Genomic DNA, 14,644 nt, shown 5'->3' with positions numbered 1-14,644 from the left:
AAGCACAGACACAGAACAACAACACCCAGACTCTGTTTTAATCATTCTCTGGGATTTTAATAAACCAAATCTCTCCCGTGAACTGCCAAAATACAGACAGCACATCACATGTCCCACCAGAGACAGTAATATACTGGATCACTGTTACACAACAATAAAGGACGCATATCACTCGGTTCCACGAGCAGCTTTAGGACTCTCTGATCACTGTTTGGTTCATCTTATTCCGACCTACAGGCAGAAACTTAAATCTGCAAAGCCTGTATTAAGATCTGTTAAAAGATGGACTAATGAAACAGAGCAGGACTGTTTTTGAAGCTGCTGCCATCGATCTGGACGAGACTGTAACATCTTATATCAGTTTCTGTGAGGATATGTGCATTCCTACCAGGACTCGTCTAATCTACAACAACGACAAACCATGGTTCACTGCAAAACTCAGACAGCTCCGTCAGGCCAAAGAAGATGCTCACAGAAAACGGGATAAAGTCTTGTATAAACAGGCCAAATACACACTGGAAATCATTTGAAAGACTGGTTTTGGCTTATCTGAAGAACATCACAGGACCCCCTGCAGTTTGCCTACAGAGCAAACAGGTCTGTGGATGATGCAGTCAACATGGGACTGCAATTCACCCTGCAGCATCTGGACCAGGGATGGGCAACTGGCGGCCCGTGGGCCGTATATGGCCCGTATTATATTAGACTCGGATGATCAATTTTAAAACATTTGAAAAGTCAGTCATGTAAAGATTGCTTTCAGTTTATGATGTTAATACTGTCTCCAAACAGGAGAGGTCGCTATTTTCAACCGCTCACCTATTAATAACAGCGCAGTAGGATGTCCACTCTAACGTAAACATTTACTAACATTAGCAAATAAAAAATGAAAAACTGGCCATGAAAACTATTTTCCAGTCAAGATGGTAAACAGATTATCTTTTTACCAAGTTCAAGGGGATATCTATATGTTTGGAAATCTTTATTTTTATTTAAGTCGTCATCACATCCCTGCGCACAAACAACGGGGACGCCAGAGTTGCACTAGCATCAAGTTTCAAAGGTAAAATGCATAGTAAACAAACGCTTTTTGCCAAATGCATGACAGACATGTTTGCACTGAACTATGGGTTCTTAGGGGGTTCCTGTTCTTAGGGTTTCTGCGGGTTTAATTGTTTAAATTTAAGGCCATGAAAACTCTTAAATGGTACGAAAAGTATTAATTTTAAGAGGTCTTAAATTTGGGGATGGAAAGACAAGAATTGCTATGTAGATTAATATGTCGATTAAACTTCAAAATGCTGTGATTTCACTGAATAAATATGAGCGCTGCAGTTTCAAAATCAGGCGCTGTGGCTTTGTGTTTACCGGGGAATCCTCTATATTCTGCCGTTCAGAAAGTGAAACCTGCTGGCAGAGAATGAATTTGCTTTTTCAATTAGCCCATCTGCTATTTTTGATACATATTTTTAAATGCAAACCAGTGGATCGACAAGAAGCTAATGCATTATAAAAATATAAACAATTAAGACACTAAGTTAAATGTAATTTAATATAATAATTGATTGATTGATAATAATAATTGTTTAAATACTTTTGACTCTTTCCTTTTCTTAAAAAAATGTTTAAAGACTGAAATGTTAAGTTAAGGTCTTAAATTTTATTTTAAAAATCCTGCAGATACCCAGTTATACTATGGTACCATTTGGAGTAAAAAAAAAAATTATATATATATATATATATATATATATATATATATTATTTTTAATAAGCCCTTTTCAACTACCTCTTAGGTTGTTTTGAGAATGTTCTGTAGGCCACTAATGAAAAGTAAGACTTCTGTAGATTTGTTTGTAGACTTCAGCTCCACTTTTAACCATCATCACAGAAACCCTTCAGAATAAACTAACTCAGCTCTCCGTCCCCACCTCCGTCTATCAGTGGATCACCAGCTTCCTGACAGACAGACAGCAGTTAGCAAAGCTTGGTAAATTCACATCCAGCACTCGAACCATCAGCACTGGAGCTCCTCAGGGCTGCGTTCTCTCCCCACTGCTCTTCTCCCTCTACACCAACGACTGCACATCTAAAGACCCCTCTGTCAAGCTCCTGAAGTTTGCAGACGACACCACACTGATCGGCCTCATCCAGGACGGTGACGAGTCTGCTTACAGACAGGAGGTTAAGGAGCTGGCTGTCTGGTGCAGTCTCAACAACCTGGAGCTGAACACGCTCAAAACTGTGGAGATGATAGTGGACTTCAGGAGAAACCCCCCTGCTCTCCCCCCACTCACCATCATGAACAGCACTGTGACTGCAGTGGAGTCATTCAGATTCCTGGGCACCACCATCTCTCAGGACCTGAAGTGGGATATTCACATTGACTCCATTGTCAGGAAGGCCCAGCAGAGGCTGTACTTTCTTCGCCAGCTGAGGAGGTTCAACCTGCCACAGGACTTACTGAAACAGTTCTACTCCGCCATCATTGAATCCATCCTCTGCACTTCAATAACTGTCTGGTTCAGCTCAGCTACCAAATCTGACCTCAGAAGACTACGGAGGGTAGTCCGGACTGCTGAGCGAATCATTGGTACAACCCTCCCCACTCTCCAAGAACTGTACTTATCCAGAGTGAGCAAAAGGGCTGGTAAAATCACTCTGGACCCCTCACATCCAGCACACTCCCTCTTTGAACTGTTACCGTCTGGTCGACGCTACAGAGCTCTGAGCACCAGAACGACCAGACACAGGAACAGTTTCTTCCCTCAGGCAATCCATCTCATGAACACTCAACAATAAACGTGGAACACACAACTATTATACATTATTTATTCACCACACATACTTCAGTTTTCATTTCAAATTTGCACATATCAGCCCTGTACACACATACTTGTCTATATTATATATTGTGTTTTTGCTGCTTTGTACATTGCCTATTCGGATATTTGGATATTATTCTTTTATTATCTGTGTCCTGTCCTGTTACTGTCTTTCTGTTAAACTGTGGAGCTTCTGTCACTACAACTAATTCCTCGTATGTGTAAACATACCCAATAAAGCTCATTCTGATTCTGATTACTTCTTAGGGATGCAAAAGGCACCGATTTCGTGGAATGACCCCTAGATGAAGTCACTACAGTCATAACATCAGTATAAGCTTGAAGCGGAGCAGACGCCATCCTTCACATCGGCCTGCGATTCTGCCCATTTTTCTGCGCTGTTCCCTCGTGTGTCTCAGCACAGGAACACCAGAGGCTAAGAATAGCACACAGCTGGCACTGCAGGGCTCACATATTATACACTCAAACCACCAGTGCTCGCGAATATCAGCCGCAGACGCAGTGAAGCTCAAAGAAACCGATCATCCGCAGACATTAACGTCTAGAGCTGCTTCTCACATTAGGAGGTCATTCACTTAATTAGTGCTAATGTTCATTATAGTGCTAGTGATGCACTGCATCCTCGATCATCGGGTCGGTTGAGTGTTTATGAATGATCCTCAGAAAACAGATGAAAAACACACTGTAGCAGGAGCACGACACATCCACAGATGCTCCTCAAACACTGCAGTTTTTTCCTCCCCGAAATTATAATGCCACAATAAAAACACAATAAATGTGATTGGTGTTTAGAAATCCTTTTGTGGATCCAGCATAGGACTTCATCTAGACACATACTGGATGAAAATGCCCTGCTCAAAGCTGCCGTATATAACAAAAATACACGTTTAAGATGTACTGAAATGCATTTAAAGGATAGTTCAGCAAAAATAAAGATTTGTTGGTCTAAAGAACGATTCGTTTGTGAACCAGACATTACTCCGGACTGCTAGCCTGAGGCTCTGGATTACAGGTAATATAATACTGTAAATATAATTCAGTTTCGATTGTTTGCTTCATAAGACCTCAATATATCGTCAGGAGCCATGGGGATTCATTTTGTGCTGCCTGATTTGCTTATTTTGACTCTCAAAGTGACGGTACCCATTAACTTGCATTATATAAAACACCAAGGATCAAGGATCTTTTTCCCTGTTCTACTGAGGATATAAAGTCACATACATCTTGGATGGGCTGAGGATGAATAAATCAACAGCATAATTTTAATTTTCATAAATATACCATTAATGTTTGTCTAGTCTAATAGCTTACATGAAATGTTATCATTCAGCATGACTGCAAATATGATGTAGGACTGATGTAAATCAAATCTAATAGCAGAAATATATATCTCTCACGTGTCCCGCAAAATCACATCTGCTGTCCTGCAACAGAGTGAGTGTGTGTGTGTGTGTGTGTGTGTGTGTGCGTGCTAAAGGAGGAGTGTCTGTTCCTCTTAGTGGCGACTGCAGTGAGTGAAGCAGAAACTGGGCTGAAACTTGAAACACACACAAACACACAAACACACAATACTTTGCCAAAATGAAAACAGATTCCTCTGCTCTCTCTCTGCAGCTGGGCATGTTTTGGAGCTCAAACACGTTTTTAGGCATTGCTGTCTTGTTTTCCTATCGCTGGCAAGAGTTTCCATGCGTGCTGTTTTATGTCAGTCTTCTGTGAAAGTGTGTTTGTGGGAATGTGTGCACTGGTTTCAATATTGACTCCAACAGCACAATTCACCAGGCAGCAGATGACTGAACACAACACAAACACACAGCCATGAGCCAATCACAGCACTTCTATTTTCATCCAAAACTTTTTGTTTTGTTTAGATAACGGTTCCTGCCTTCATTTGAAAGTAATCAATCATCAGACTAGCAGACTAAAACGAGATGAAATGTTCAATAGGTCTGTAAGGCAACTAAAGCTGTACTGAATGATCATTATCTCTAAACGTTTACATTTTAAAGTTTCCTGAAAAGAATCAATAAGAAGGAAAATTTGTCATTTCCATGTTGCACAGATACTAATTAAGCTGGATGATGCATCACTGAATCAATGATTAAATGACTTTAGCAGAAAATTGAGTGTTTACTGTTGTCCTTCTGCATTAATGACACACTATTTTCCTGTTTAATACTGTAAAGCTGCTTTGACACAATCTGTATTGTTAAAGCGCTATAAATAAAGGTGAAAGGTGTATGTATATATGATTGCCTGTAAGTCTTGAGTTGCACGAGTAACACTGTTAAAGAATGACAAAGAGTGACATTTAAACTATAAACACTGACCCCTGACCTCAGGAGCAGATAAATGTAGTAAAGACACATATTAAACATTTTAGAGAAATGAATGAGCTCAGGGCTCTGTACCAGAGAGAAGAGGTTGGAGTGACAGTCTTCTAAACTCGCTCCGTTCGCCACAAAGTTTGCTGCTGTAGTCATACTCATCCGGATCCAGAGCCGAACATCCCGATTAAAGCCGATCAGAGCCGAACATCCCGATTACAGCCGATCATCACAATTAATCGCAGAATCCCTGCGGAACATCGGGAGATCAAATAAACATGTGCGTATGCGAATCTTCTGCTTTATAGTTTCTCATGGGAATAAATCCGAATCATCTTCAGTCTCGGTGTTTTTAATCCATGACAGATGAAGCGTCCATAAATCATATAATCCACAGCACGACTCCGAACACAGACCGATGCTGGTGAAGTTGAAGTGAGATGAAGAATCGGTCAGATGTCACACACGCACATGATCACACGCAGCTTTCACTTTAATCACACACACGCACACACTGAAACAGAGCATTAAAATCCTCCAGATTTCCTCCTCACAGATTTAAGTGAGCAGTGAACACATCTTCCTCCTTCCTCTGAGAGACCATGACAAAACAACGACACGCAAACAGGAACACAATCCAGACACACATTATAGAGATCATCAATCATCATCAACACAAACACGCAGCTCTGCTGAAACACTCCGGTCTGAGCGCGCATTGTTCACGCATGGCTCATACAGTAGCGTGTGTGTGTGTGTGTGTGTGTGTGTGTGGTCATGTGATCAGGGATTACAGCAGCGCTGGAGAATCCGCGGTAATGACGCGCTTCGGCCGCTAGAGGCCGTGTCTGTTTTGAAACACTTTTTTCAGCTGCTCACACACATTTTCACAAATTTGCTTCTTTTTTCCAAACTTTACACACAAATCCAAGAATTGCACACAAAATGCAAAATGACTCACATCTCTTGCTAAATGAAGCACTGCATTCAAAATATCACAAACACATCTCAAAAGCAAACATTTGCAAACACCTTTGCCATAATATTAAAATGATAGATTTGTGTGTGTTACAGAGAGAATTGTGTATTGTGTTTTGCAAAAAGTGTTTTATGAAACTGAAAACTGAGTCAAAGGCAGAGTTTTACAGATGTGGTGTGTGCTTCTGCTGTTTCAGTGACAGCTTTCAGAAACTGTGACAAGGAAAGATTTGTTTGTGTAAGCAGTTACAAAAAAATTGTAATAAATGTAATTATTTCATATTAATTGCAAATCAGATCTCGATATTGGTTTAAAAGGCTGAATTTCTTGTTCATATGCTGCTGATCTGGGATAATTATTAATGATCATATTCAAAACAAAAAGGCGCCGCTGTGTTCGGACGCCGTTCAGGCCGCTCCGCTGAGATTTTGCTTTAACTTACTTTTTTACTTACTTTTACTTTCTCTTTTTACACATTTCATTGGAAAACGCTACACTAACCTGTTCCAGGACACTTTATCCAGGAATCCATCATGGCCTCTGGAGATTCTTCGGAACGCGGAGATGAACAATAACCCCCCGAGGCGACGGATCAAGAAACACCGCGGGAAACGCGCTGGGATTCGAGATAGACTCAGGAAAAGGGCTCACAGTCCTCCTCTCCCGAGCATTCTGCTCGCAAATGTCCAATCCTTGGAGAATAAGATGGACGATCTTAGAGCCAGGATTAGTTTCCAACGGGACATAAGGGACTGTAACATCCTTTGTTTGTCAGAAACGTGGCTTTCGTCCTCGGTCCCGGACACTGCTGTAATGCCAAGTGATAACTTCTGTTTTTCAGACAGACAGAACAGCAGAGGCCGGTAAATACAGGGGCGGAGGAGTGTGTTTCATGATTAACAAGAAATGGTGTGACCCCAGGAATATCTCCATTCTGTCGCGTTCCTGCTCACCTCATCTGGAACATCTTTCCATTATTTGCCGCCCATTTTATCTGCCCCGGGAGTTTTAATCAATCATTGTTACTGCTGTATACATTCCACCACAGGCAGACAACGGCTTGGCTTTGTCTAAACTTCACGATGTGCTCAACGGCCACATTAACAAACATCCTGATGCTGCCTTCATCATCGCGGGAGACTTTAACAAAGCCAACCTCAAGCAGGTCATGCTGAACTTTCATCAACATGTATCCTGTCCAACTAGAGGACCAAATACACTGGATCATTGCTACACTCAGTTCAAGAATGCCTACAAAGCCCGCTCGCTACCGGCTTTTGGCAAGTCGGACCATGCCGCCATTTTCCTCACACCGGAATATAAACAAAGGCTCGTTCAGGATCCTCCGGTGCAGAGAGTAGTGACGCGCTGGTCCTCCCACTCAGAGGCTATGCTGCAGGCGGCTCTTGATGACGTCGACTGGGACATGTTCCGGGCGAGTTCTTCTGACGTCAGCGAGTTCACGGATGTAGCATTGAGCTTTGTAAACACACTAACCGAACAAGCTACAGAAACAATAACTATACGGACATTCTCCAATCAGAAACCGTGGGTGGACAGAACAATCCGTGCTGCGGTTAACACACGCACTGCCGCTTACAATGAGGCTCTTCTGACCGGGAATATGAGTGAGTACAAAGCATCATGCTATGCTCTCCGTCGTGCAGTAAGAGCTGCTAAACACAGATACAGAGAGAGAATTGAGTCTAATTTCCAGCTCAATGACTCTCGACGGATGTGGCCGGGAGTTAAACACCTTCTACGGCCGCTTCGATGGCAACGGCGGCGGCGCGACTCTGCCGTCCAGCGCGTCAGGAAGCAGCGGGCAGAGCAGCGATGATCCTGTAATCACCGTGTCGGAGGATGAGGTTCGAAGGGCGCTAAAGAAAGTGAACGTCAGGAAAGCAGCCGGACCTGATGGGATAACCGGCCGTGTTCTGAGGTCCTGCGCCGATCAGCTCGCTGGTTTGTTCACTTCCATCTTTAATGAGTCCCTTGCTACCACCGTGGTTCCCACCTCATTCAAAAAATCCATCATTATCCCTGTGCCAAAGAACCATAAACCCTCTTGCCTGAATGACTATCGCCCAGTTGCCCTCACATCTATAGTCATGAAGGTTTTTGAGAGACTTGTAAAGAGCCACATCTGCTCCTCCATCCCTGATACTTTGGACCCTCTTCAGTTTGCCTATCGCCCAAATAGATCTACGGATGATGCCATCTCTCACGTCCTCCACTCTTCCCTCACACACATGGACAGCAACAATGGGAATTATGTAAGGCTGCTATTCATTGACTATAGCTCAGCTTTCAACACTATAGTCCCCATCAAGCTGGCTTCTAAACTCACAGACCTCGGCCTAAACTCCTCACTCTGTGACTGGATTCAAGACTTCCTCACCGGCAGACCTCAAGTGGTGAAAGTTGGCCAGTTCCCCTCAAACTCCATCACTCTGAACATAGGAGCCCCACAGGGCTGTGTCCTGAGTCCCCTGCTCTACTCTCTCTACACGCATGACTGCGCATCCTCTCACAGCTCCACATCTATTATCAAATTCGCTGATGATACTGTGGTTCTGGGCCTCATCTCCAACAACAATCAGACCGCATACTTGGATGAGGTAGAGAGACTCACATCATGGTGCCAGGACAACTGTCTCTCTCTGAATGTGAGCAAAACTAAAGAGCTGATCATGGACTTTAGGAAGAGACAGCAGCAGCCCTACACTCCTCTTATGATAAGTGGGACCCCTGTGGAGAGGGTGAGTAGCTTCAAGTATCTCGGTGTAAACATCTCTGAGAACCTGACTTGGACTACACACATCCAAACACAGGTTAAGAAAGCCAGGCAAAGACTGTACCACCTGCGACAGCTGAGGAAATTCAGGGTCTCACCAGCAATCCTGAAAACTTTCTATTCAGGGACCATAGAAAGTGTATTGACTCAGTGCATCTCAGTGTGGTATGGAAACAGCTCCAATCAGGACTGCAAAGCACTACAGAGAGTTGTGCGCTTAGCTGAGCGCATCTCAGGGTCTGCTCTCCCCTCTCTGCTGGACATCTACCTCAAACGCTGCAAAAATAGAGCTGTTAAAATCATCAAGGACTCTAATCACCCTGGTAACCGTCTATTCACTTTGCTTCCATCTGGTAACGAATCCTGGCCATGCTCTTCCGTTAACTCGCCACCAGATGTCACTCACTCACCACATTGACTCTTACACTACACAGCACACTGGACTACAGTTCCCACAATCCATTGCACAGATCACAGCTGTCACCATTCACACATCACACACACCTGATTATCATTTCACAATCACTCACTCACTATTTAAGTCTGGGACTTGCTCTTGCTCAAGGCCGAGTATTATTTGCATTTATCATTCTCCTAGCGATTGCAAATTTACAGAGTCATTGTCTTTGTCGTAAGTCATAGTCTTAGTCTTGCCTTGTTTTCCTGCCGTGTTTGACCCTGCCCGTGTTTACTGGATTTACCCTTAGCCTCTGCCGTTTGGACTCTGTTCGCTCCCCGTTTGGACTTTTGCTCTCGCTTTTGGATTATCTCTCTGCCTTGCCCTTTGGATACTGTTCGCTGATCGTCGACCCACGCTTGTTCCACGGATTGCTTTGTCTTGCCCTTGCCACACCTGTTTGCCACTGTCTGACCCTGCCTGTTTCTGACCATGTTTTATAATAAAGCTTTGCATATGGATCCGCACGTCTCATGTCTCGTCAGCCCCGTAACAATTAATCTCATTAATTGTCATGTGCAGCTTGAAGCTAATTGTAACTATAATTTCTCTGTTATCCATATACGATTATATTTCATGATGTATTTTATCAAAAGAAATCATAAGTTCATCAGAAAATGTTTCGTTCTCTAAAGATTTTATACAATTTATATTGGGATCAGAGGTAAAGTAATGCTGCAACTTACACATCAGTGTTCAGATCATCTTTTCTCACAAAATCAATGTAATAGCAATATTTCCATCCACAAGTTTTTTTTATATTCCATATGCCTGCTGCACTGGTGACTTCATGCGCCTGTGCAAGTTGTGGAAATTATGAAAATCTAGGAATTATTGGATTGTTGGACTGTAAATCAGTAGGGTTTGAGGCATCAAAAGTCACTAAGTAACCAGCTGTTTCATGGATAGTAACTAAAATTATTACTGAAATATAGTAACTAGTTACTGCCCAACGCTGATTAAGAATATAATAAATCCTGCATCGATTGAGTCTTCTGTAGAAACACATGAATTAAAAGCATCAGCATTGCAAGCAATAACCAAAAAGTTGAAAATAAAGTATCGGTTAGGGTTAGGGTTAGGGAGAGCTTTATTATCAATAAGGTGGCATCCATTTAATAATCTGAATGAATATTATAATTTAAACAATACGTTATTGCATACTGTTTTATAATGTAATACAATACTGAAGTGCAGATAATTGACACTATTTTGCAAACAAGTAGTATAAATAGCAGAAAATCCTGCTATTTAACTTAAATAGAATCCATTGCTATTTGAACCTAAGAGAAATTACAGCGATTTCAACTGAGAAGGGCCTATAATCAGTCCGTGCCCAGGGCCCCTCTGCGGCATGATCCGTCCCTGCCTACACGGACAAAAAACTGACATTTAAATGAATATATAATACACATCTCATTAAATAACTCTTCGGTTGTGTTGTGTAAATTTTGGATGGATTCCCCAAACCACTTCCAACTCCTCGTTTCTGTAGAATCATAAGGGCTGGATGATATTTTGTCTTTAAAATGGTGACAATTTTGTGGCACTGTTCATTTTATTCCTACAATAATCGTGGAACTTAATTATCGAATGTAAAAATGAAGAGTTCAGAAGCAAAAGCCTCTAAGTGCCGTTTGAAATTTTCATTTAAAATGAGCATTTTTCTCAGGCTCCTGTGTTTATGTTCAGTTATTTCACTTTAATGGCAATGAAAAGTAATTAAAGTGAAATTACTGAACCTACACTTAGAGGCTTTTGCATCTGAACTCGTCAAATATTTATTTTATTGTCTATTGGAATTTGCTTTTAAAATCCATTTGGCTCAAAATCAAATGTACCTCTTTGGTTTGAATATCCATAATGCCTTTGCCTATAAGTCTGTCTGTATTTTAATTGATCTGAATAAACAACGGAATCTCACTGTGAATCTCTTCTTAGAAATGCTTGTTTCTCTACAAGTGCAGCTGTCAGAGGTGTGTGTGTGTGTGTGTGCATGTGTGTGTGTGAGAGAGTGTGTGTGTGTGTGTGTGTGTGTGTGTGTGTGAGTGAGAGAGAGTGTGTGTGTGTGTGTGTGTGTGTGTGTGAGAGAGAGTGTGTGTGTGTGTGTGTGTGTGTGTGTGAGAGAGAGAGAGAGAGAGAGAGAGTGTGTGTGTGTGTGTGTGTGTGTGTGTGTGTGTGTGTGTGCATGTGTGTGTGAGAGTGTGTGTGTGTGTGTGTGTGTGTGAGAGAGAGAGTGTGTGTGTGTGTGTGTGTGTGTGTGAGAGAGAGAGAGAGAGAGAGTGTGTGTGTGTGTGTGTGTGTGTGTGCACCTGGTATTCATCACGTCCTGGGGACCAAATGTCCCCACAAGGATAGTAATACCAGTAAATCTTAATCTTGTGGGGACATTTTTTGGTCCCCATGAGGAAACAAGCTTATAAATCATACAGCATAAAGTTTTTTGAAAATCTAAAAATGCAGCATGTTTCCTGTGAGGGCTAAGTTTAGGTGTAGGGTTGGTGTAGGGCAATAGCACATACAGATTGTACAGTATAAAAACCATTACGCCTATGGAGAGTCCCCATAAAACATGGAAACCCAACATGTGTGTGTGTGTGTGTGTGAGAGAGAGTGTGTGTGTGTGTGTGTGTGTGTGTGTGCATGTGTGTGTGAGAGAGAGTGTGTGTGTGTGTGTGTGTGTGTGTGTGTGTGCATGTGTGTGTGAGAGAGCGAGAGTGTGTGTGTGTGTGTGTGTGTGTGTGTGTGTGTGTGTGTACATACAGGCTTATATATCCTGGTGGGGAGTTAAACCTGAATACACACAGACTCATGGAGACTCGTGTACCCCATGGGTACAAAAGCTTATAAATCAAGTAAAAAATCAAGTTTTTTTGAGAAAAATGCAGAAAGTTTCCTGCAAGGGGTAGGGTTGGTGTAGGGCAATAGAAAATACAGTTTGTACAGTATAAACACCATGACACCTATGGAGACTCCCTACAAGGATAGCTGACCAGACGTGTGTGTTTGATGAAAGATTGTTTAGCTTGAGAAGGTTTTATAGCATAAGTGAGCACTTGGACTTTGGTTATTAAGGTGATTATGTTGGTTATGATCTCCTGCCCGAGTGTTCAGGCCATAAACTTTTGCCGTCGACACATGCGCACTATGATGGCCTTGCGTTGCTTCACCTGACAACAGGGAGTCAACATTTGGAAAAGGGGATTTGTGTAATAATGTCATAAAGTAATAAGGACCTACTGTAACGCAGCCGTTTTCAGCATATTAAGGAAGATTAAGAATGAGTGTGTGCATATTATGAATTCATTTAATCAACCCATTTCGGTTACACGCCTTTATGTATAATGCATTGTAATGCTCGTTATAAAGACTTTTTCTACAGTATGTACACAAAAGGCCAATTTCTCTCAAATATTGTTCACAAATCTGTCTAAATCTGTGTTAGTGAGTACTTCTCCTTTGCCGAGATAATCCATCCACCTCACAGGTGTGACATAAGATGCTGATTAGACAACATGATTATTGCACAGGTGTGCCTTAGGCTGGCCACAATAAAAGGCCACACTAAAATGTGCAGTTTTACTGTATTGGGGGGGGGGGGGGTCCGAAAACCAGTCAGTATCTGGTGTGACCACCATTTGCCTCACGCAGTATACATCTCTTTCTCATAGAGTTGATCAGGTTGTTGATTGTGTAATGTTGGTCCATTCCTCTTCAATGGCTGTGTGAAGTTGCTGGATATTGGCAGGAGCTGGAACACGCTGTCGTATACGCCGATCCAGAGCATCCCAAACATGCTCAATGGGTGACGTGTCCGGTGAGTATGCTGGCCATGAAAGAACTGGGATGTTTGCAGCTTCCAGGAATTGTGTACAGATCCTTGCAACACGGGGCCGTGCATTATCATGCTGCAACATGAGGTGATGGTCGTGGATGAATGGCACAACAATGGGCCTCAGGATCTCATTACGGTATATCTGTGCATTCAAAATGCCATCAATAAAATGCACCTGTGTTCGTTGTCCATAACATACACCTGCCCATACCATAACCCCACCGCTATCATGGGCCACTCGATCCACAACGTGTCTGCCATCTGCCCTGTAAAGTGAAAACCGGGATTCATCCGTGAAGAGAACACCTCTCCAAAGTACCAGACGCCATCGAATGTGAGCATTTGCCCACTCAAGTCAGTTAGACGACGAACTGCAGTCAGGTCGAGACCCTGATGAGGACGACGAGCATGCAGATGAGCTTCCCTGAGACGGTTTCTGACAGTTTGTGCAGAAATTCTTTGGTTATGCAAACCGATTGTTGCAGCAGCTGTCCGGGTGGCTGGTCTCAGACGATCTTGGAGGTGAAGATGCTGGATGTGGAGGTCCTGGGCTGGTGTGGTTACACGTGGTCTGTGGTTGTGAGGCCAGTTGGATGTACTGCCAAATTCTCTGAAACGCCTTTGGAGATGGCTTTTGGTAGAAAAATGATCATTCAATTCACAGGCAACAGCTCTGGTGGACATTCCTGCAGTCCGCATGCCAATTGCACGCTCCCTCAAAACTTGCGACATCTGTGGCATTGTGCTGTGTGATAAAACTGCACATTTTAGAGTGGCCTTTTATTGTGGCCAGCCTAAGGCACACCTGTGCAATAATCATGCTGTCTAATCAGCATCTTGATATGCTATATATATATCCATTGTTATACTATGTATACTATGTATTGTAATTTGGTTATAATTATTTACAACAAGATATAATGTATTACAATTCACATTATGAATAATTATAATGCATTATACTCGTTAATAACCCTTTCTAATGCATTATATATACAAGGATTTAAGTACAGTTATCCACTTTTCTTATAGCCTTGCAGTAAATTTAATTATCCGCAGATCTTCACCAGAACATTGTAAAACATTTGTCTCCGATGTGTGTTTATAGGTTGGTTAGGACAGTCATTTAGCTTATTAAAATAAAAATATTTGCATATGTCCTGTTTTTGACAAAAAACTCAAGTGTTGCCAGCTTTGTATATCATGCCTATGGCTGGTCTGTGCTCGAAATTTAAAGGGAAAGTTCACCTAATTATTAAAATTCTATTATCATTCTGTTATCATTTACCTGTAGTTTACCATATGCCCCCAAACCTCCAATCAAACTCAGTTTTTGGACCTCAACTCCAGTTAATATGGGACAGCTAGACAGAAATTCTGCATAGTTTTTTGTTTCAAACATGCTT

General features: G+C 42.2%; 2 protein-coding genes across 2 annotated transcripts in view; both read right to left on the bottom strand.

The window, feature by feature from the left end:
- Positions 1 to 5,326, bottom strand: part of LOC306869533 (mediator of RNA polymerase II transcription subunit 13-like) — a gene marked incomplete at its 5' end in the record, with an annotated part of 102,165 nt that extends 96,839 nt beyond the window's left edge. The window contains 1 exon segment of the mRNA XM_079416286.1: positions 5,255 to 5,326. Coding sequence (XP_079272412.1) covers positions 5,255 to 5,326 — 72 coding nt within the window.
- Positions 1 to 14,644, bottom strand: part of LOC306870149 (uncharacterized protein) — a 141,051-nt gene that overhangs the window by 2,017 nt on the left and 124,390 nt on the right. The window lies entirely within an intron of this gene.

The sequence above is a fragment of the Barbus barbus genome (assembly GCF_936440315.1).
Source record: "Barbus barbus genome assembly, chromosome: 5".
Lineage (NCBI taxonomy): Eukaryota > Metazoa > Chordata > Actinopteri > Cypriniformes > Cyprinidae > Barbus > Barbus barbus.
This window is presented reverse-complemented; position numbering and strand designations above follow the sequence as displayed.